At 40.9% G+C, this 23,001-nt stretch overlaps 1 protein-coding gene across 1 annotated transcript; it reads left to right on the forward strand.

Annotated features, from left to right (window-relative positions):
* Window positions 1–682: 682 nt before the first annotated feature.
* LOC103412970 (uncharacterized) lies at window positions 683–22,759 on the forward strand. The gene is made up of 3 exons (XM_070807689.1): window positions 683–689; window positions 20,470–21,113; window positions 21,382–22,759. Exons 2-3 carry the CDS (start codon window positions 20,545–20,547, stop codon window positions 21,539–21,541), a joined length of 729 nt encoding a protein of 242 aa, XP_070663790.1. The 5' UTR covers window positions 683–689; window positions 20,470–20,544; the 3' UTR covers window positions 21,542–22,759.
* Window positions 22,760–23,001: the final 242 nt, after the last annotated feature.

The following is a 23,001-nucleotide window of genomic DNA, read 5'->3' on the forward strand; positions in this document are numbered from 1 at the left end:
ATCAAAAGTGCGTTTGGTACGTGAGATGAGACGGAACATGTTTTGATGATAATAATGGTTAGAAGTAATATAGTTCAAATTCATCTTTGATGATAATCGAATATAAAATCCCTTACTTACAAGTTACAAATAAAGATGAATGCCATTAATTTTTTTTCCACTTTTAATACATACCTAAATAAAAAGAAACAAAATGAAAATGAAAAGAAATAAAATAATTTGAAAGAGAAATGAAAAATAAAGGTAAATTGACAGCATAAGGTAACCCCACTACCCCGCTGCTGCCCGCAAGTTCTTTCCTCGCCCCTGTTTCTACGTCCAATTAATCTGTAGAAACTAACTTGGGAGTTGGAAAGAGAACGGAAAGAGGAGTCTGGATATGTAATTTGACGGCCGTTGGTGACCCGTGGACGAAAATAAACTTCATGCGAAAACAAGACCAGATTGAGGTAAGAAAGAAAAATACATAGGCAGAAATAACATGTCAGTCGGGCAAGACAAGTAATTGCAACCATAACACAACACAATGAAGAAACATACCACGAGGATTTTGAACAAACATAATGAAGTGTAACCAAGAGCATACAAATATCAAAAATATAGAAAAGAATGCTATACAATCACTATAAGTGATTGCAAAGGCCATCTTTCCTCGCCCCTGTTTCTACGTCCAATTAATTAATCTGGAGGTAAGCTTTTAAATCAGGTTGAATTAACCTCTATAAGTACATCTTTTAATTAGTATTGTATCATCTTGTTGATCGTGTTTAAATTTCTAGGTTACACAACCTAATCTTGAGGACTCAAATGATGATGATAATCTCGAAAATCTTACTCTAATTAACTGTAATTCAATGGAAGTCACATAAAATTATCAGATTCCACAATAGTATTGGAAATAACCTTTAGTCCTTAAACAGCTATTTTCAGAAACACACATTTCAGTGATTTCTAATATTTTCCAATGCATGCAGGAGTTTCCCGAAAGAAAAAAAGAAGGTTGTGGCTTCGGCTATTCGCTTACTTTCATATGTACAAACCAATAAAAGGTCATTTGTTGTACCAGAATTTCATTCCAAAGATACAGTTTCCGTTGCTTACTATATGTATAATTAATTTCGATTGCGATTATTACTGTTTGAATTCATCTCTCGACTGCCTATGGGGACGTCAAGGTGGACACCAAAATGGAGGCGTGATGACCTGCATCCGGAAAGTGACGTAGCCATAACGTGCATGCAAATATAATTTAATAAAATAACTTCAAATGATCTACGGAAAAATCGGCATAGTTTCCTTTGGAATTAGGTTTTGGCCCCCAAATTTAAAACCTGCTGAAAAAGTTATAATTATTTCAAAACCACATCCCCGACACCTAATGGGTTATCAACCCTCTACTACATGCACGTATACTCCAATATACTTACTGGTGGTATAGCATACAATTTCATACACCAGTGATAACTAGTGTAAGCTGAAAATTTAACCATACACGCTAGTGTAAACTGAAGATAAAACCATACATTAGCTGTAGCTAGTGTAAACTGAAAAATATAATCATACACTAGCCGTAGCTAGTGTAAGCTGAATGGGCATGCTCATAGTAGGGACAAGATGACTATACTGTAGTATAAATCATAAACGTGTAAGCTAAATAAAATTATCATACACTATAAGGTCTGGTATTAATTCATAAAATCTATTCTTCCCCTAAACGTAACGGAAATCATATGTATCTAGGCATGCTTAATATTTGATAAAGAAAAACATTTCTGAATAAATGTCCACTGACACCTCCGGCTAGCTCTCCCTTGAGGAGCCTTGTCTACCAAAAAGGTAATTTCAAGCAACTTCAAGAGATAATTTGACCACGTTGCGAAAGTATGACACCAAACGGTTGAGACCCAGAAGACATCCAAGAGTTTTTGGAGAAACAGAACGCTCACTGAAGATATGTGTTCTATTTCTATAGCACGTTTACCCCAAACAAAACACAGGTTATGGAAAGGAAAATAACATTAAGAAATGCAAAAGATTGGGGAGATGAGAAAGAAGTAGTCTCTGGTCCTGGAAATAATGCATACAATATTGCTCTACCAATTAAACCAAATCTTATGACTCTAGTGACAAGCTAGAGAGCCACAAAAACCCCAAGTCCTTGCAGGGAACCCAAAACCAAAGCAAACTACCGAAATGAACCCGATTCGAGCCAAGAAATGACAAATGCTTATGTAAAAATAAATTAATCAAATCAAACAAGAAATGACAAACCCCGATTCTAGTTGAATACAACTAGAATAAACAAGGAATCAGGCTATGCAATTTCCTACCACATTTTCACATCAACGTCATTGTTAGGGGTTTCAACAACTTCACAGAATGACCACAAATCTCATCTCCGGCATTCAGACAGAAAAATCGAATAAAAGTTCGAAATTAAGAATCGATCCCAAATCTCATTTTTACCTCTTGGTTCGAGGTCCAATTCCTGCGATATTTGGCCGGAAGTTTGCCGGAAAACCCGTGGTCACCGTTTCTTTTGATCTGAAATTGAGGAAATGCCGCTTCGAATTTGTAGAAACTGACTTGGGGGTTGGAAAGAGGACGGGAAGAGAGAATTCTGGATGTGTAATTTGACGGCCGTTGGTGACCGATGTTAGCAGACGTCGCTGTTGCAATTACATCAAACCTTCAACTCCACCACTTCATCTTCTTCGTCAAGACCTAGATGGACGACAACGTCGTACACAGAGTCTTCCAAGAAGGAGGCCATGGCTATTTCCAACAATGACCCTCCACTTTCTCTTCCTCCGACGTCGTTTCATTGATTTTGAGATCTGGGTTTTGTTTGCGGTGTGAGGTATTTTAAAATCTGGCATCGTGGAGCTTGCTGGAGAAGAAGATGTGGGCTGATATTGTTCGAATTCAGGGACCCCCAACTCGAATTGTAAAGCTTGGTTATGGTTTTGGGAAGGGGTGTGGGCTGGCGAGCGCTGTAATGAGAACCGAGTCGTCCGAATCCAAGCATTTCTTCTTCAATCCCGATTCTTCCCAAAGAACCACAACTAAGGTCGACACAATCCCACCGTTGGATAGGAGCTGCACCCAATTCCTTTGCCCACCCTCTTTGAAATCGGTATCGCCGCGTCGCTTCTTGCCTTCCCGGACCTTGGTCAGCTTCGACAATGTAAAGAACACCCGCAACAGAGCTCCACCATGGCCAGGTGGGTGGGAAGAACAAGCGAGAGAAGAAACGACATTTTTCGTTTTTCATTTTTTTTCTTAATTTTTTTAATATTTAATTATTTTTATTTGCCACGTCATACAAAGATGTGGACTCTATATTTACTATGTCAACATTTAAAGGTCAAATTAACGGTTTGATTGACGGATATATGAAATTGAAATAAATTATTAGTAATTATATGAGTTTGAAATATTTATAAATGTTGTATGAGGTTCTAATTGCATTTTTGATATGAGTAATTATATGAGTAATTATATGAGCAGATGTGATAAAATGTAATTTAACCTAAAAATAAAATGAAAAATAAAAAATAAAGGTAAACTGAAAGCATAGTTAATCACCCATAATAATAGGTAACATTATCATATTGCCCTTTGTTGATGCACAAAACCGGAGGTTTTGGAACAACGTAAATCCGACCGTGAATCTACATAAAATGTAAATAACACAAGAGTTATCGTGGTTCACCCCAATGTTTGGGCTACGTCCACACTGATTGTATTATATTTCTCTGAGAAGTGAGGGGGAGAGAGAGCTCTAGAAGTGAGAGCGTTGAAAGGGGTGAGAAGGCTCCAGAAATGGCCTCTAAGAGTGAGAGTGAGGCCTCCCTTAATTGTTAGGGTGAGGAGTCCTTTTATAGAATAAGGGCTCCTCACTTATTACATATTTGCCCCTTCCTTTATCACATAATTATATTTAAGTCCCCCGAGTATTTCTACGATATCTAAATACGAGGCCCTAAATATGGTATAAACAGTAGTCCCCTAAGTCTTCAGTCAAGAGAGTCTTTTGGCTGGAGACTTGAAATTCAGTCCATGTGTGGGCCGAAGTAACTAGATGTCGTCTTGAACTGGTACTTGATATGAGGCGGTGCTCAAAGTGAAATGATGCTCAACTATAAGTAGCACATGTAGCGAGGCTGCTCGGCTTGTGGCTTATGTTGCCTTAGTTAGCTCGGCTTGTGGCGCTTGAAGGTGAGGGGGTCCCTTTTATAGAATAAGGGCTCGCTCCTCAATACATAAATGATGGGCTAGAGTTGATGCTCGCGGCGAGGCAGTTGCTCAGTAGGCGGCGATGCTCTCTAATGGTGGTGAGTGGATCCTTTTTATAGAATAAGAGCTCGTTCCTCAATACATAAGTGATGGGTTAGGAGTAATGCTCGCGGCGAGGCGGTTGCTCAGCTAGCGGCGTTGCTCTCTAATGAAGGTGAGGGAGTCCCTTTTATAGAATAAGGGCTCGCTCCTCAATACATAAGTGATGGGCTAGGAGTGATGTTTGCGGCAAGGCGGTTGCTCAGCTGGCGGCGTTGCTCTCTAATGAAGGTGAGGGAGTCCCTTTTATAAAATAAGGGCTCGTTCCTCAGTACATGAATAATGGGTGCTCTCTAATGAAAGTGAGGGAGTCCCTTTTATAGAATAAGGGCTCGCTCCTTAATACATAAATAATGGGCTAAGTCCCCCAAATATTTTTCATGAGGCCCAATATATGGTACATAATGTAGTCCCCCAAGTCTTCGGTCAATAGAGTCTGTTGGCTGGAGACTTCAAATTGAATCCATGTATGGGCCGAAGTGGTGGTTGTTCGGAGGCGGTATTTGTATACCCTGCACTGAAGCTTTGTAGGTGAAGCTTTGCAAGTGAAGCTTTGAAGCTAGAGCTCTGTAAATGAAGCTTTCGAAGCTGGAGCTTTTATAAATGAAGCTTTTGAAGCTAGAGCTCTGTAAATGAAGCTTTTGAAGTTGATTGACATGAGTGATGCTCATGAATGTTTATGTTGATTGACATGAGTGATGCTCATGAATGTTGTCATGAGTGATGCTCATGAATGTTAACATGAGTGATGCTCATGAATGTTGACATGAATGATGGTCATGAATGTTTATGTATGATTGTCATGAGTGATGCTCATGAATGTTTATGTATGAATGACATGAGTAATGCTCATGTATAATTTGGAATACTGGGCGTACTTTTGATCACCTAGTTGGTGGCATGAAGAAGAGTAGGGGTTGTACATTTCATCACCTGGTTGGTGGCATGAATGGCTAGTTGCCAAATGATATTAGAGTACGGGTTGTACATTTCATCACCTGGTTGGTGGTAAAAGCGGCAGGTTGCCGAATAATTTTGGAGTACTGGGCGTACTTTTGATCACCTGGTTGGTGGTAATAGCGGCAGGTTGTCGAATAATTGTGGAGTACTGGACGTACTTTTGATCGCCTGGTTGGAGCTATTTTGGGCTTATGGGCCTTCGCCCTTTACACAACATTCCAGCCCATTTATTTTGGGCTTTGTCGTTTTTTTTTTTTTTTTTTATACCCTCTGATGGGGTTTATACAGATGTCTTCGAAAGATAAGAAAAATAAATTACATCATACAAGAAAAGGAAATCACTAGCAGGGTGTTTTATTCCTTGATTTTGCTTTCTCTTTTGCTTTCGCTTTCTTGGATGACCGCTCTTTTTAGGAATAATGGTGCTCGGTGTCTTGTCAATCCAACGTCCCAAGGTACTGACATAAGGAGATGCTGGGACCTTGTAATGGGATGGTAACAGCTTGACATCATTAGACATCTGAATTCCTTTATCATCGTGGTCGCGGGACCACTTTGCAGCTGTGTGTTTAAAGAAACCTGCTTTACCTTTACTGCTTTTGTTTCTGTTTCTTTTGACAAGCTGATGGACGGACAGGATGGCATGGGTCGGATTTAGCACATGCGAAAAGTTATTCCTTTTGTCCAAGTGGGTTGTTGAAGATAACCCATTACTGCATTATTCTCAGGGCTGTGATGATGATGCAGTTGAAGATTGTGCAGAGATACGGAAGACCAAGAAGAAGACTTGGCTCTCAGCTTTGTACGAAATGGGATTATCACTGCAATACGCAAGCTTTGCAGTAGAAACATATAAAACTCCCATGACTGGACTGATGTGGACAAGTAACATGCAAATGAATTTTGAAGTTGCTCCTCGGGAGTTGTCTTAAAGGTTGATCGAAAAATCTTCTCGTAACCACCTTCTGCTAGAACCTTTGTTCCTAGTGCAATTCTTCCCATGGCAGCATCAGCAAAACTGGGGCTTGTTTTTAAGAGCTGCCACGTGTTTCCGGCGAGGTCCTCCGCCTTCTTCGTAGGTTCCCCCACCGACTTCCTCCACCTCCCAAACACGTTCCGCACAGTCTCCACCGAATCTTTGAATGAGAGAGATTGTGAGAGCGTCGGGGAGGGAGCCACGTAAGTATTGGATCCCTGATGGGAAGACTGATCCGACGTGGCAGCGTGCGACTTAGACATCAATTCTGGGTTGGTGCTTCTTCACGCTGTTTACGAACCTATTGGAGCCATCCCTCTTCTTCGCCACCACTCGCTGGACGGAGCACGGTCAAGGACTTGCCGATATTCTCCTTCCCGCTTCCATTGTCTCATCTCAGATTCATTCTTCTTTGCTGCCAAAGCAGCTTGTATGCCTTGCTCATGCTTCATACTTGTGTACATCTGAAGATGGTTTTTAACGTGTGATATGTTAAGGCCCTTCACATTCATGGTCTGTAAAACCATCTTTGGAGTGGCTCTTTGATCTCCGCCAAGCCTTTCAACCGAGTAGATGACGACGGGGATGATTTCGACAAGCTGCCGATCATCTGACGATGACTGGCGCGGGCCGGAAAATGATGGTGGTAGCCGTGGACGACTAGATGCTTCCCTTGAGCTGTGCTTCTATTAGGAGTAACACCATCATCGTCGTCAAATGATGACGAGTGGGGTTTCTGACCACCTGCTCCGAGTAGCTCTCTCCGTGTGTAGATTCCCGCTCATGTGATGACTGGGGACCATCGAAGCCGGCGGCGGCGGGTACCTCAGATTATCCGTGGATTTTTTAGAGAGGTTGAAAAAGACAGGGATTTGAGGAGAGAGAGAGAGAGTCCTCATTTCGCTATCTTGAGCTCTAAAATCCATGGATTTTTTTATATTAGTTTGTAAGAAAAATGAGAGATAGAAACAGCATCTTCAGCATGACTGCTTGAACATCTCTATGGTTTTAGAGAGAGAGAGAGAGTGGTGTTCTTGGTTTTTTGTGATTTTTGCAGATTCACAGTGGAGGTGAAAAAAATGAAAGAGAACCGACACAACTTTTCGTATCGATTCCCACAGACGGCGCCAAATGTTGATGCACAAAACCGGAGGTTTTGGAACAACGTAAATCCGACCGTGAATCTACATAAAATGTAAATAACACAAGAGTTATCGTGGTTCACCCCAATGTTTGGGCTACGTCCACACTGATTGTATTATATTTCTCTGAGAAGTGAGGGGGAGAGAGAGCTCTAGAAGTGAGAGCGTTGAAAGGGGTGAGAAGGCTCCAGAAATGGCCTCTGAGAGTGAGAGTGAGGCCTCCCCTAATTGTTAGGGTGAGGAGTCCTTTTATAGAATAAGGGCTCCTCACTTATTACATATTTGCCCCTTCCTTTATCACATAATTATATTTAAGTCCCCCGAGTATTTGTACGATATCTAAATACGAGGCCCTAAATATGGTATAAACACCCTTATACATTTTTGATATGATATTGCCCTTATACTCTATAGTTATGTATAAGCTCTATTTTAACTTTGAATTTTGTTTTGCTTGCGCTTACTCTTAAGTATTAACAAATACTACAAAAAAATGTTGTGATAATACGGCATATGTGTCACTAGCTCAAAGGTTAACCGAAGTCAACACTTTCTCTTCTAAAGACATTTTCGTATATAAGTGATTAGTGACTACAAGATTGTTCTTTAACTAGATTTCTCGTATTTCATATGAGTATACGCATTCTACTATATACTGATGAAATTGAGGTTCCATCATGAAACCAATTGGCAATATGAGGGGTAGCCCGATACCTTTGAGTTCAGATGGATTGTAAAAGTAATGACTACTAGATTGTTCTTTTACTAGATTTCTCGTATTTCATATGAGTTTACGCATTCTACTATATACTGATGAAATTGAGGTCCACTATAAAATCAATTGGCAATATGAGGAGTAGCCTAAGATCATATAAGCACATAGCAAACATTATCCCTCACCGATGTGGGACAACTCTCAACACACCCCCGCATGTGTGGCTGATAACTCTCAACACACCATCGCACGTGTGACGGATTTTCAAGCCTACACGTGGACAACAACTGGGTGACGTGGAGCGAGTGTGGCCGTTGGGCTTCACACATGGACAACCTTGCTGTGATACCATGATGAAATTGAGATTCCACCATAAAACCAATTAGCAATATGGGGAGTAACCCAAGATCATACAAGTACATAACAAACATTGTCCCTCACTGATGTGGGACAACTCTCAACATGCCCCGCACATGTGACGGATAAGTCTCAACATATACGTGATCTGCCTAATTCGGCATTCCAGTAAGAAGCAAAATGATAAGAACAATCGTGACAATTACATGAAAAGAAAGAAGCTAATTAGCAAGTAATCATTCGAATAAGCTGAACTCTCGGAAACAGGAACCTAAACACCACCAAGATGGTATCTGTTGTAACATGCCCATAGTAAGATCATAGTTTGAAGTAAACCACATCAAAAGTGAGAGAGCGACTCCAGAAAACAATTATAGTCATGTGCTTGCACTTCAATGCAGAAACAGAATAAAATAAAATCCTAGAGTTTTCAGACCATCATTAAACACCCAAGCAGAAGAAACATTCACAATCTAGCAAATGGGTGTTCATAATTTCAAGCAGAAACACCAAAAATCAAAGAAAATAATGAATATTAAATTCAGAATTTTTTTGTACTCATGTATCTCCCTTGATCTTGAACCAAGTCTCAGCGCATTGCTTATGCGCAACACCCAAATCCCCCTTGCAAAAACACCCCAAGTCAATTGGGACCCCAGAGGCAGAGTCGGTCCTACCACCTCCCTCCAAACCCAAGTTGCAAATCCTGCAGTTGTTTTCAACTTTACTCAAATGCACCACCTTCTTCACCTCCAAAAGCCCACTCTCCAAATCCACCTCATTCACTGAACAATCCGACCCACAGGACTTTCTCCAGACATTGCTGGAGTCAGACATTGAGTGCCAAGACTGGTTATCATCGGAGTCATCCGAGACCGACGCACCGCTGTCTCCTGTGATCGAACGATGGTGGTCGGTTTTCTCGGGAGCTGACATTCGTGAAACCCGGACAGAGAAATGGCGTGAAATGGTGAAGTGTTAAAGTTGCGGCACTCGGACATCAAACATGGTGGGGTTATGGAGTAGGTGGAGATGTTTTTAATATATCCTCAATCAAAATATCAAAGTCTCCATCCTCCCTCGATCACTATCTTTATTTATGTGTCAGTTTCGAACAATGACTAAGGGTGCATTTGTTGTACTGGACTGTCTCGGATTGGACTAACTTCAAGGGCTAAGCTGGACTGATTTAGTGAAGTATTTGGTGCAGTGTCGGACTAAAAAGCATGACTCATGTATTATATTATTAAATTTATATTTACAATATTTTATCATTAATTTAATCTATATATACTAATATTTTATTATTAAATTATCATTTTCCCTTCTAGAATCTCTTAATTTTGTGTCCGCCCACTACATCCTCTCATCTTTCCCTGCCATTTCATATTCCTCTCATTTTTTTGTCCACCCACTGCATCCTTTCCCTCTCTTATTTCTCTGCCATTTCATCTCCCTCTCTCATTTTTTTTGTCCGCCCACTGCATCCATCCCCTCTCCTTTTTCTCTGCCATTTTATCTGTGCCACTGTCTCTTTCCTCTTTCCCTTTTCTGGGTTCAATTTTTCTGGGTTTTCTGGTTATGGGAAGCAGGGAAAAAGGAGATGTGAGGGGCAAAGCGGAGTAGAGGTAGCAATGGAAGAGGTCAAGGAGGATGGAGCCTGAAGTCATTGCTGTTGAAAATTGAAGTCTAGGAGGAAAGAGTCCAATCGGAGGGCACGACTGATGAGCTTGGTATGAGCAGGGTGCGACCGATGAAGCTCTTGAGTTCTCCGATTGAAGTTCGAATCAAGGTCTTTGTTCATGATTTAGGGTTGGTAATGAAAAGAGAGGGAGAGAACGCGAGCAAAGAGAAGAGTAAGGGACGCAAGCAGAGGGCGACGAAGGGATTAGCTAGTCCTATGGTTCTCGACGTCTCTCTCTAAGACCGTCTAGCACGGTCCTTAGTCGAGGCAAGTCTGGCTTACTCCCACTAAAGCTAGTCTTGTGAAGTAACAAACATGAGACTGGACTAACTATTACTCTAGTCTAGTCCAAAGAGGGCTAGTGAAGGGAAACAAACATGGCATTAGCGAACAAGAGAATGAGGAGTTCCGAAGCAAATGCGAATTATGAGGATGGTGGGTGGGGGCAGACTGCTCCGATCAGAGATATTTGTAGGATTACAATAAAAGACTTGCAATCTTTTAAGGCTGCCAGTTGTGTTACACTCACAGTCAGACACATATACACAGAGACAAAACACGAGTTAGACTTCCAAAAGACTTTGAGTTAGAGTTAGTAAATTTATGTAGGATGGTTCGAGATTTCAAATTGAAAATGAGATTTCTACTTTTTAATTTTAATCTTAATGTTCATCTTAAATTGCCACTTAGTACTACAATTTAGTGATATTTCTCTTCATTTGTAAGTAAGAGGTCTTAAGTTCAATTATAATCAAAAGCGAATTTAAACCAAATTATTGCTAGCACATTGTAAGGGTGAGTTCATCCCTTTTTTTTTAGTGAAACCCAGACAGAGAAATGGCTTGAAATGGTGAAGTTTTAAAGTTGCGGCACTCATACATTAAACATGATGGGGTTATGGAGTAGGTGGAGATGTTTTTAATATATCCTCAATCAAAATATCAAAGTCTCCCTCCTCCCTCGATCACTGTCTTTATTTATGTGTCAGTTTCGAACAGTGGCTTTAGTGAACGAGAGAGGAAGGAGTTCCGAGCAAATGCGAATTATGAGGATGGTGGTGGGGGCAAACTGCTCCGATCAGAGATATATTTGTAGGACCACAATAAAAGACTTGCAATCTTTTAAGGCTGCCAGTTGTGTTACACTCACAGACAGAGACAAAACACGAGCTAGACTTCCAAAAGACTTTGAGTTAGAGTTAGTAAATTTACGTAGGATGGTTCTGTATGAGATTTCAAATTGAAAATGAGATTTCTACTTTTTAATTTAGACGATCTGCACCAAAAATTCTGATCTCAATGTTTATCTTAAATTGCTACTTAATACTACAATTTAGTGATATTTCTCTTCATTTGTAAGTAAGAGGTCTTAAGTTCAATTCTCGTCAAAAACGAATTTAAACCAAATTATTGCTAGCACATTGTAAGGGTGAGCTCATCCCCTTTTTTTTAGTGTAAATAATATCACTTGTTAAAAAAATAAAAATAAAATAAAACCTTTTTGAAGTATTCTTTTAAAAGAATAATACTTGCATTTCTCCTTTGAAAATGAGCTCATTCTCCCCTACTTGCAAATAGCATATCTTCATTGTAGCAATTTCATAATTATAACCGTTCGATTTCTTAATTTTCCTTTAAAGATCATCACTTTCATTGGAAATGGAAATCATATAGTCATTCATATGCCACTCCGATCATTTTTTTTTTTTGAAGGTACGCATTTTGATGGAATAAATTCATCCCACAAAGAAAATGCAAAGTATTATTATTTTTAAAACCTGAAATTGACAAAAATGACTTATGATTGTAAACAATGATGAAAACTGAGACCAAATTGGTTAAATCGAAAACGTTAACATTGAAATTTTACGTCACAGAATGTAAAATAAAGATTACAAAATCTGATTAGTTCATTTTTCTTTCAGCAGAATTATGCCAATTTCGTTTTTGCAATTGCCGTGAACCTCATACATTCAATAACGATAAAAGCCACAAATAATGCATCCATCTACAGCTCCTTCGTATCATTACCCTGTGGAAAGAAAAGTTGCTCGAAGTCTTGAGAAGCAACATAACGAACAATCATACCGCGGCATTTGGGTGCTCCATTAGAAATCGGTGGGACTACGACCAGAATCGTAGGTATATGTATTTGAAAAAATGTCTTGCTACAGTTAAAGGGACAAGTACTCAAAATCGAATACATATTCGTGATATAACTTTGGCACTCTTATTTCTGATACATATTTGTGAGTGAGCAGATAACATAGATAAAATCTTTAAAAAAAATCAGAATTTCAACCAGAGATTTCAATGGCTCTTATTTGTGATACATTTATTAAGTAGATGATTTGTCCTAAAACAAACACAACCTCAAACAACTAAAGTTTAGAGAACAAACTCTGAGTATCAAGAGTACTTGACTCATCTCACTCTTTGCATAAAACATTTAAAAAACCAAATGCCAATTATGAAAGTGGAAAACTGAAGTACTTGGCAAGGTTTTTCTTTTTATCCAGACATTCAAGATGGTAAACAATATTTTTGAAATACCATTAAAAAAACAGAGTATACTTTTAGGCAAATATTGTTCAAAAACCCAAATATAATTCATGATACCTCAACAACAACAACAACAACAAAGCCTTTTCCCACTAAGTGGGGTCGGCTATATGAATCCTAGAACGCCATTGCGCTCGGTTTTGTATCATGTCCTCCGTTAGATCCAAGTACTCTAAGTCTTTTCTAAGAGTCTCTTCCAAAGTTTTCCTAGATCTTCCTCTACCCCTTCGGCCCTGAACCTCTGTCCCGTAGTCACATCTTCGAACCGGAGCGTCATTCGGCCTTCTTTGCACATGTCCAAATCACCGGAGCCGATTTTCTCTCATCTTTCCTACAATTTCGGCTACTCCTACTTTACCTCGGATATCCTCATTCCCAATCTTATCCTTTCTCGTGTGCCCACACATCCCACGAAGCATCCTCATCTCCGCTACACCCATTTTGTGTACGTGTTGATGCTTCACCGCCCAACATTATGTGCCATACAACATCGCTGGCCTTATTGCCGTCCTATAAAATTTTCCCTTGAGCTTCAGTGGCCTACGACGGTCACACAACACGCCGGATGCATTCTTACACTTCATCCATCCAGCTCGTATTCTATGGTTGAGATCTCCATCTAATTCTCCGTTCTCTTGCAAGATAGATCCTAGGTAGCGAAAACGGTCGCTTTTTGTGATCTTCGCTAGATTGCTCCGGTCATTAGTGTGGATAAGTATATAAATAGATAGAGATAGGAAAGCAAACACAAGATGTACGTGGTTCACCCAGATTGGCTACGTCCACGGAATAGAAGAGTTCTCATTAATTGTGAAGGGTTTACACAAGTACATAGGTTCAAGCTCTCCTTTAGTGAGTACAAGTGAATGATTTAGTACAAATGACATTAGGAAATATTGTGGGAGAATGATCTCGTAATCACGAAACTTCTAAGTATCGGAGTGTGGTGTCGTCTTGACTTGCCTTATCTGTCTCATAGGTAGATGTGGCATCTTCTCTGGAAGTACTCTTCCTCCATCCAGGGGTGGTATCTTTAACTGGTGGAGATGCACAAGGTAATGTATCAATTTCACTTGAAGCTTACTTGTAGTTTCAGGCTTGGTCAAGCGCGATACAAACCATGTAGTAGGAGTCCCCCAAGTCGCCGAGCTAGGGGGTCTGCTGAAAGAGGTGACAGACAAGGTAAGCAATCAGAGCTCCGACTGATTGTTCACCTTCTCCCCATCTTGCAGCAGCATGAAGGATAAAGAGAAGAAAAATGAGAATAGATGATATGAGATACTTTTGCTTTTGAAGAAGTAACTTTCCACAGGCTTATTCTTGAACTGAGCTGGAGGGTTTTCTGGTTTCCTCCAGAGTATAAGGCCGACTGAAGAATTTGAGGGTCAAAACAAGTCCATCAAATCTAGAGTACGTTCCACCCTGCTGATATGGGATACTTTTGCTTTTGACAGAGTAATGGATGTATCGGCACGTGTGCTGTTACGCTTGTCTCCACATGCTTCCTTGTATCCTTCGCACTTGCCCTATCTGTTCCTCAAGCAAATGCGGAATCTTCCCTGGAAACATAAGATGTTGAAGATGAGTACTCGAGAGCAATGCCAGGTAAGTAATCAGGTAAGGGGTTCCAGGCAGTCAGTTCATGGCTGGAAGCTTGATTCCAAGTGCTGACTGATTGCTCTCTTTCTCCTTGTCTTGCAGGTAAAAACAAGGCCAAAGGAAAAGACGGGGAAAAAGCATGATATGGGATACTCTTGCTTTTAACCCTGATGATATGAGATATTCTTGCTCTAGTATAGCTTGTTTGCAAAGGTATTATCGGGGGGAAAGAAAGCTGAATATTTCGAAAGGCTTCGTTGGGAGTGCCTTCTCAGATATGATGAAGGGTTGAGCATTTTTGCAGATCTGCCTGTCCGTTGGGGATGGAGGTCGACATATATAGGAGTCTCCCTAACAACAAGTAGTAATGATATTCCTTTACCCTGCTTGGTCATAGCACGGTAGTGGGAGCTGCCAGTTTCACATGTTTTAACTCTGTCAGAACACTTTGAAAAAGTGGTCTGTGGTATCTGGCTCTCGAGATTCGGAGAACGATGCCTCTTCGATTTTTGAGAAAGCAATCATGCTGGGGGTATGGCTCTCAAGATTCGGAGAGCAGTGTCTCTTCGATTTTTAAGGAAGTAATCATGTTGGGAGTCTGGCTCTCGAGATTCGGAGGGCGGTGCCTCTTCGATTTTGGAGCAAGCAATCTTGTTGGGAGTGTTGTCTCGAATGTGAGTAAAGGTTGGGCATGTTTGCTAGTCTACCTTGCCACGAAGCACAAAGGTTGACACACAGGGACTTTCCAATTATCCAGCAATGGTACTGTTCCTTTACCCTCTCTTCGATTTTGAGAAAGTAATCATGTTGGGAGTCTGGCTCTCGAGATTCGGAGGACGGTGCCTCTTCGATTTTGGAGCAAGCAATCTTGTTGGGAGTGTTTTCTCGAATGTGAGTAAAGGTTGGGCATGTTTGCTAGTCTACCTTGCCACGAAGCACAGAGGTTGACACACAGGGACTTTCCAATTATCCAGCAGTGGTACTGTTCCTTTACCCTTGTGTGTAATAATATGGTAGCTAGACCTTCAAAATTTATGTGTCTAAACTTTGTTAGTGCTGTTTCTTTGCTATTCTTTTACCTTTCTTGGTCAGAGCGATGTAGTGGGAGCTGCAAGCTTCACGTGCTCAACTTTGGCAGAGAACTTTGGCAAAGTTATCTATGGTACCCATGAGCTATTGTTGCGTGTGGGAAGTGGGTGATTGAACAGTAAGATTCATGTGCTTTCTACTTCACCAGAAGTCTTCGACAGAATGCCCATAATTTCTGCAAAGCTGAGTGTGCGTGTGACAGGTACTGACAAGGCTAGAAAAGTAGGTGCCTCTTCGATTTCTGAGATTGGCCCTCATGGTCTCTGAGCAGCCCAGCTTTTGAGAAAGCGAGCGCCTCTTCGATTGATTCGGAGAACGATGCCTCATCGATTTTTGAGAAAGCAATCATGCTGGGGGTCTGGCTCTCGAGATTCGGGGAGCAGTGTCTCTTCGATTTTTGAGAAAGTAATCATGTTGGGAGTCTGGCTCTCAAGATTCGGAGGGCGGTACCTCTTCGATTTTGGAGCAAGCAATCTTGTTGGGAGTGTTTTCTCGAATGTGAGTAAAGGTTGGGCATGTTTGCTAGTCTACCTTGACACGAAGCACAGAGGTTGACACACAGGGACTTTCCAATTATCCAGCAATGGTACTGTTCCTTTACCCTCTTTTCGATTTTTAAGAAAGTAGTCATGTTGGGAGTCTGGCTCTCGAGATTCGGAGGACGGTGCCTCTTCGATTTTAGAGCAAGCAATCTTATTGGGAGTGTTTTCTCGAATGTGAGTAAAGGTTGGGCATGTTTGCTAGTCTACCTTGCCACGAAGCATAGAGGTTGACACACAGGGACTTTCCAATTATCCAGCAGTGGTATTGTTCCTTTACCCTTGTGGGTAATAATATGGTAGCTAGACCTTCAAAATTTATGGGTCTAAACTTTGTTAGTGCTATTTCTTTGCTATGCTTTTACCCTTCTTGGTCAGAGCAATGTAGTGGGAGCTGCAAGCTTCACGTGCTCAACTTTGGCAGAGAACTTTGGCAAAGTTATCTGTGGTACCCATGAGCTATTGTTGCGTGTGGGAAGTGGGTGATTGAACAGTAAGATTCATGTGTTTTCTACTTCCCCAGAAGTCTTCGACAGAATGCCCATAATTTCCGCAAAGCTGAGTGTGCGTGTGACAGGTGCTGACAAGGCTGGAAAAGTAGGTGCCTCTTCGATTTCTGAGATCGGCCCTCGTGGTCTCTGGGGAGCCCAGCTTTTGAGAAAGCGAGCGCCTCTTCGATTTCTGAGATCGGCCTTCGTGGTCTTTGAGCAGCCCAACTTTTGAGAAAGCAAACGCCTCTTCGATTTCTGAGATCAACCCTCGTGATCTCTAAGCAGCCCAGTTTTTTAGAAAGCAAACGCCTCTTCGATTTCTGAGCAGGCGCCTCTTCGATTTCTGAAGCTCCGTCGAGTGCAGATTTTTATAGGGGCTGGCATTAAGTTCCAAAGCACACTTGAATCTCCACCAGTAGAAGCTTCATTCTTGCACTTCTAAGATCTTGATTTGTCCGACCTCTTCTCTCTTCAACACCTTTGAAAATGTCTGGCCCCTCCGACCGTCGTTTTGACTTGAACCTTGTTGAAGAGGCATCCCCGCCTTCTCCAGACAACATATGGCGCCCATCCTTCGTCTCCCCTACTGGTCCTCTTACCGTTGGGGATTCCGTGATGAAGAATGATATGACCGCTGCGGTGGTGGCCAGGAACCTTCTCACTCCCAAAGATAACAGACTACTTTCCAAACGGTCTGATGAGTTAGCTGTTAAGGATTCGCTGGCTCTCAGTGTTCAGTGTGCAGGTTCTGTGTCTAATATGGCCCAACGCCTATTTGCTCGAACCCGCCAAGTTGAATCATTGGCGGCTGAAGTGATGAGTCTCAAACAGGAGATTAGAGGGCTCAAGCATGAGAATAAACAGTTGCACCGGCTCGCACATGACTATGCTACAAACATGAAGATGAAGCTTGACCAGATGAAGGAAACTGATGGTCAGGTTTTACTTGATCATCAGAGATTTGTGGGTTTGTTCCAAAAGCATTTATTGCCTTCGTCTTCTGGGGCTGTACCGCGTAATGAAGCTCCAAATGATCAACCTCTGATGCCTCCTCCTTCTAGGGTTCTGTCCAGTACTGAGGCTCCAAATGATCCCCCTCCGGTGCCTTCTTTTTCTGGGGCTCTACCGACTGCTGAGACTTCTCCTAAGCAACCTTTGTGAAGGCTCCCTCTTGTGTGTTTATTTTGACTCATGTATATGTACATATTTGTAGCTTATCGGGGATATCAATAAATAAGCTTTCCTTCATTTCAACGTATTGTGTTAAATACACCAAAGCCTTCTTCGCTAAGTTCTTTGAATTTTCTTTTGTTGAAGCTTGTATGTTGAAGCTTTCTGAGTGGAGCATGTAGGTTGGGGTAGTGTTCCCTTAATTTCTCGAGTGAGGAAAACTTCTCGGTTGGAGACTTGGAAAATCCAAGTCACTGAGTGGGATCGGCTATATGAATCTTAGAACGCCATTGTGCTCGATCATGTGTCATGTCCTTCGTTAGATCCAAGTACTCTAAGTCTTTTCTTAGAGTTTCTTCCAAAGTTTTCCTAGGTCTTCCTCTACCCCTTCGGCCCTGAACCTCTGTCCCATAGTCGCATCTTCTAATCGGAGCGTCAGTAGGCCTTCTTTGCACATGTCCAAACCATCGTAACCGATTTTCTCTCATCTTTCCTTCAATTTCGGCTACTCCTACTTTACCCCGGATATCCTCATTCCTAATCTTATCCTTTCTCGTGTGCCCACACATCCAACGAAGCATCCTCATCTCCGCTACACCCATTTTGTGTACGTGTTGATGTTTCACCGCCCAACATTTTGTGCCATACAGCATCGCCGGCCTTATTGCCGTCCTATAAAATTTTCCCTTGAGCTTCAGTGGCATACGGCGGTCACACAACACGCCGGATGCACTCTTCCACTTCATCCATCCAGCTTGTATTCTATGGTTGAGATCTCCATCTAATTCTCCGTTCTTTTGCAAGATAGATCCTAGGTAACGAAAACGGTCGCTCTTTGGTATTTCTTGATCTCCGATCCTCACCCCTAACTCGTTTTGGCCTCCATTTGCACTGAACTTGCACTCCATATATTCTGTCTTTGATCGGCTTAGGCGAAGACCTTTAGATTCCAACACTTCTCTCCAAAGGTTAAGCTTTGCATTTACCCCTTCCTGAGTTTCATCTATCAACACTATATCGTCTGCGAAAAGCATACACCAAGGAATATCATCTTGAATATGTCCTGTTAACTCATCCATTACCAACGCAAAAAGGTAAGGACTTAAGGATGAGCCTTGATGTAATCCTACAGTTATGGGAAAGTTTTCGGTTTGTCCTTCATGAGTTCTTACGGCAGTCTTTGCTCCTTCATACATATCCTTTATAGCTTGGATATATACTACTCGTACTCCTTTCTTCTCTAAAATCCTCCAAAGAATGTCTTTTGGGACCCTATCATACGCTTTTTCCAAATCTATAAAGACCATGTGTAAATCCTTTTTCCCATCTCTATATCTTTCCATCAATCTTCGTAAGAGATAGATTGCCTCCATGGTTGAGCGCCCTGGCATGAACCCGAATTGGTTATCCGAAACCCGTGTCTCTTGCCTCAATCTATGCTCAATGACTCTCTCCCAGAGCTTCATTGTATGACTCATTAGCTTAATACCCCTATAGTTCATGCAATTTTGTACGTCGCCCTTATTCTTGTAGATAGGCACCAAAGTGCTCGTTCGCCACTCATTTGGCATCTTCTTCGTTTTCAAAATCCTATTGAAAAGGTCAGTGAGCCATGTTATACCTTTGGATTCATTTTCATAAGGATTCAACGTGATCATGGAGTGCTGGCTGTCGACTACCTGACGCCCTCCCCCTCCTCCTTTATCCGGGCTTGGGACCGGCCATGTAAGACATAAGCGGAGTTATATTGGTGGATGTGATCAAATGGAAGAAATTGTGTCGAAGCAGGGGAGGGAACATGAGGAGGAAGCCGATATGATATCTTTCCATAAATTAACCAATTTGAGTTTCTGGGGTCTACAGAGTTTGGTTGGTTTCTTCCAAGCCAACAAGCTATACTCCAACCAAGAAGAGGTATGTCCCACTCTCCAATCTCTATGATATGAGGAGGCGGCCGATATGTGGAAATTTGAAATTGTGTTAACTGATAATGATTTTTCTTTTTCAGGAAACAACGGCAAGGGTTGAGCATCAATCTGCAGGCATATTTGAAAAAGCAATATTTCCATCAAAGTGCATTTCATGGTTTCCAAGTTTAGAAGACGTATATTTGGTTGATATGAATTTTGAAGGCGTACTATTTGATCTGAAAATCCCTATAGTTATGGATGGGCAGACAACTCCAATATTTCCCCAGTTACATAAGTTGGAGATATTCATTTGTTCATTTACACACTTGTGGAAAAACATTCCATCTGGATTTCAGGGCTTCCAAAATTTGAGATATTTGGAAGTAAGTGGATGTTGTGGTCTAAAATATGTGTTCTCGCATTTAATTGCCCAAGAACTGTTGAATCTTGAAGAGGTAAAGATAACAGCATGTCCGAACATGGAAACTATAGTCAGAATCACAGAGGAAAATGAAGAAGAGGCGACAAAATACATGATTTTGTTTCCGAAACTGAACACATTTGAACTAGATGCCCTGCCTCGTCTCACAAGTCTTTGTCCAGAGGGATTTACATTTCTATGGTCATCCACAAAAAATATGCGCGTGAAAAGCTGTGAAAATTTGAAGACATTGGGTGCTGTAATTCCACAAAGAAAGAAGTTGGAGAATAACTTGAAGAAGGATTCAACAAGTCATGATTTCAGCACTTCTCCAAGGATTCAACAAGCTGGATGTGGATGCGCACCTTATTCGTGACCAAACGCCCACCGCCCCATTGAAATATTGCCACGTCCAATTAACCTGGAGGTAAGCTTTTAAATCAGGTTCAATTAACCTCTATAAGTACAACTTTTAATTAGTATTGTATCATCTTGTTGATCGTGTTTAATTTTCTAGGTTACACCAACTAATCTTGAGGACTCAAATGATGATGATAATCTTGAAAATCTTACTGTAAGTGACTGTAATTCGATGGAAGTGATTTTCCAACTCAAGGGACTGAAGCATGAAGAAAGTAGTCACTCCGTTGAAGCATTCAATAAATTGAGTTCCTTGCGGTTATATACATTGCCAAGTTTAACGCGTGTTTGGGAGACGGGTAGTTCACAACCGATGTTGACAGGAAGCAGCTTCGGAAACTTGAAATCGCTGCGGGTCTATTATTGCAACCAGTTGAAATACTTGTTTTCATCGTCCATAGTCAAACTTCTTGCGAGTATAGAGGACATAGAAGTTAGGAAGTGTGAGCAGATGGAAGAAATCGTTGCCGCAGAAGAAGAAACTGATGAAACAATTACATTACCTAAAGTGAAGTCCATCAAGCTTGCAAGTCTGCCAAAACTCAAGTATTTTTGTGGTGAAGCTTATACTTTGAAGTTGCCGTCTTTGGAGTCACTGAAGGTTGATGACGTGCAAAACTTAAGCCTATTAGCTCCAAAGCTTATTGCCACACATCCCCGATTGCAAGCATACACCGCGTTGGGAGTGGCTGAATGGATGGGGGACCTCAATGCCACTCTAAGGAATATTTACGACACAAGGTATGCTTTAATTTAAGGTTTCTGATTTTCAATCACTTATGTGTGCATATTTAAAAATGTTTTTTTTTTTTAACGTCTCTCTTTTAAATCTTGATGTATACGTGGAATTTCTGAAGTTTTTACAAAAGAATATATAATAGCATACATATATTAATGTATATGTGTGTGTGTATGCGAGTATGTGCACACTAAAGTGTATTTAAATATTTTTTTTTTTTGAAAACTCAATTATATCTCAAGAAAACATCGTCTTTTATTTCTAATACAGTAAGGATGAAGATAACGAAATCGACATTGAGGATGAAGATGACGAAATCGACAATGAGGATGAAGATGAAGATGACGAAATTGACGGCAAGGATGATGATGACAAAATCGACGGCAAGGATGAAGATGACGAAACCAACAGGGAGGACGAACACCGTTGATTGATCAAGCACAAAGGTTAGCATGTTTCCATCTCCAACTTCTTCTAGGTTTAGTAAAAACTGATGAAAATTATATATATAGTACTCAAAAAAGTATTCTACCATGTTTTATATAATATACACATACATGTATAGCACTTGAAAAATTGAACAGTTAATATATACATACATGTATAGCACTTAAAAAATTGAACAGTTTGGATCTAAAACCACAATCTGCTACCTGATTCATTAGTGTTTGCTTATTTGTGCTCGAGGTTGATTATACACGTGTAAGCTGAATCACATGTTTGTAGAATGGACAAGCTGAATAAAATCTGTTTGCCCCCTAAATGTAATGGAAATCATATGTATCTAGGCATGCTTAATATTTGATAAAGAAAAACATTTCTCAAATAAATGTCCACTCACACCTCCGGCAAGCTCTCCCTTGAGGAGCCTTGTCTACCAAATAGGTAAAACATCTACTGGACAGCAGGCGATTCAAAACCATAGCAAACTGCTGAATACAACTAGAGTAAACAAGGAATCAGGCTATGCAATTGCCATCATCATAACATGATTTTGGCCCCCATTTTCTAATTTCCTACCACATTTTCACATTCTTTCCATGAATTTTATGATTCCTATGCAACAGAGTTCATTCATCGCCTATTCACAACAATACAAGGTTCTACAGAGTTCAATCCCACACCATGTTATAGACATGCTTCAACTATCAACCGGGAACGTAATCGTTAGGGGTTTCAACAACTTCACAGATACAACAATTACTATAAGTCTCATCTCCGACATTCATACAGAAAATCGAATAAAATTCGAAATCAAGAATCAATCCCAAAACTGAAAGTTGAAAATTTGGAAAAAGAACTTACATTGGAGAACAGCCCACGAGAAGAGTATCATTTCTACCTCTTGGGTCGAGGTCCAATTCCGGCGATATTGGCCGGAAACCCCTGGGTCACCGTTTCTTAGACTTGAAGTTGAGGAAAATCGCCTACGAATTTATAGAAACTAACTTGGGGGATAGGATAAGGGTCGGCAAGAGCATTCTGGATGTGTAGTTTGAGAGCCTTTGGTGACCAGTGGACGACAGAGCTGTTGCGTCGGCACTCGGCAGTCTTCGGCTTGCTGTTGAATGGGGCTCCTGTTGCAGCGCAGCGCAAAAGAGAAGGAGGAGAGAGGATACGGGAGGAGGAGAGAAAATGGGTTTCTCCCACCTTTTACATTAATTCTTTTCCACATTTTTTTATGGAATAAACGATAATATTTATCATCAAAGTGTGTTTGGTACGTGAGATGAGAAGGAACATGTAGGAAAACTAATGAAAATGACTTGAAAATTTTGAGTTTTAATGATAAGGACAAAATAAAGAGTAAAGTGAATACTACCGGATTGACTTTTTAGTGTAAAAATGTGGTTTTTCGTTAAAGTGAACAGTACTGGGTGCTTTTCGTTA

Source organism: Malus domestica, chromosome 11 (genome assembly GCF_042453785.1).
Source record: "Malus domestica chromosome 11, GDT2T_hap1".
Classification (NCBI taxonomy): Eukaryota; Viridiplantae; Streptophyta; class Magnoliopsida; order Rosales; family Rosaceae; genus Malus; species Malus domestica.

What these genes read in the sequence shown, in the direction of transcription:
- LOC103412970 (XM_070807689.1), top strand. Translation starts at nt 20,545, where the DNA reads ATGGAAGTGATTTTCCAACTCAAGGGACTGAAGCATGAAGAAAGTAGT. An exon ending in AGGAATATTTACGACACAAG is followed by an intron (nt 21,114 to 21,381) that starts GTATGCTTTAAT and finishes TTTCTAATACAG; the next exon opens with TAAGGATGAAGATAACGAAA.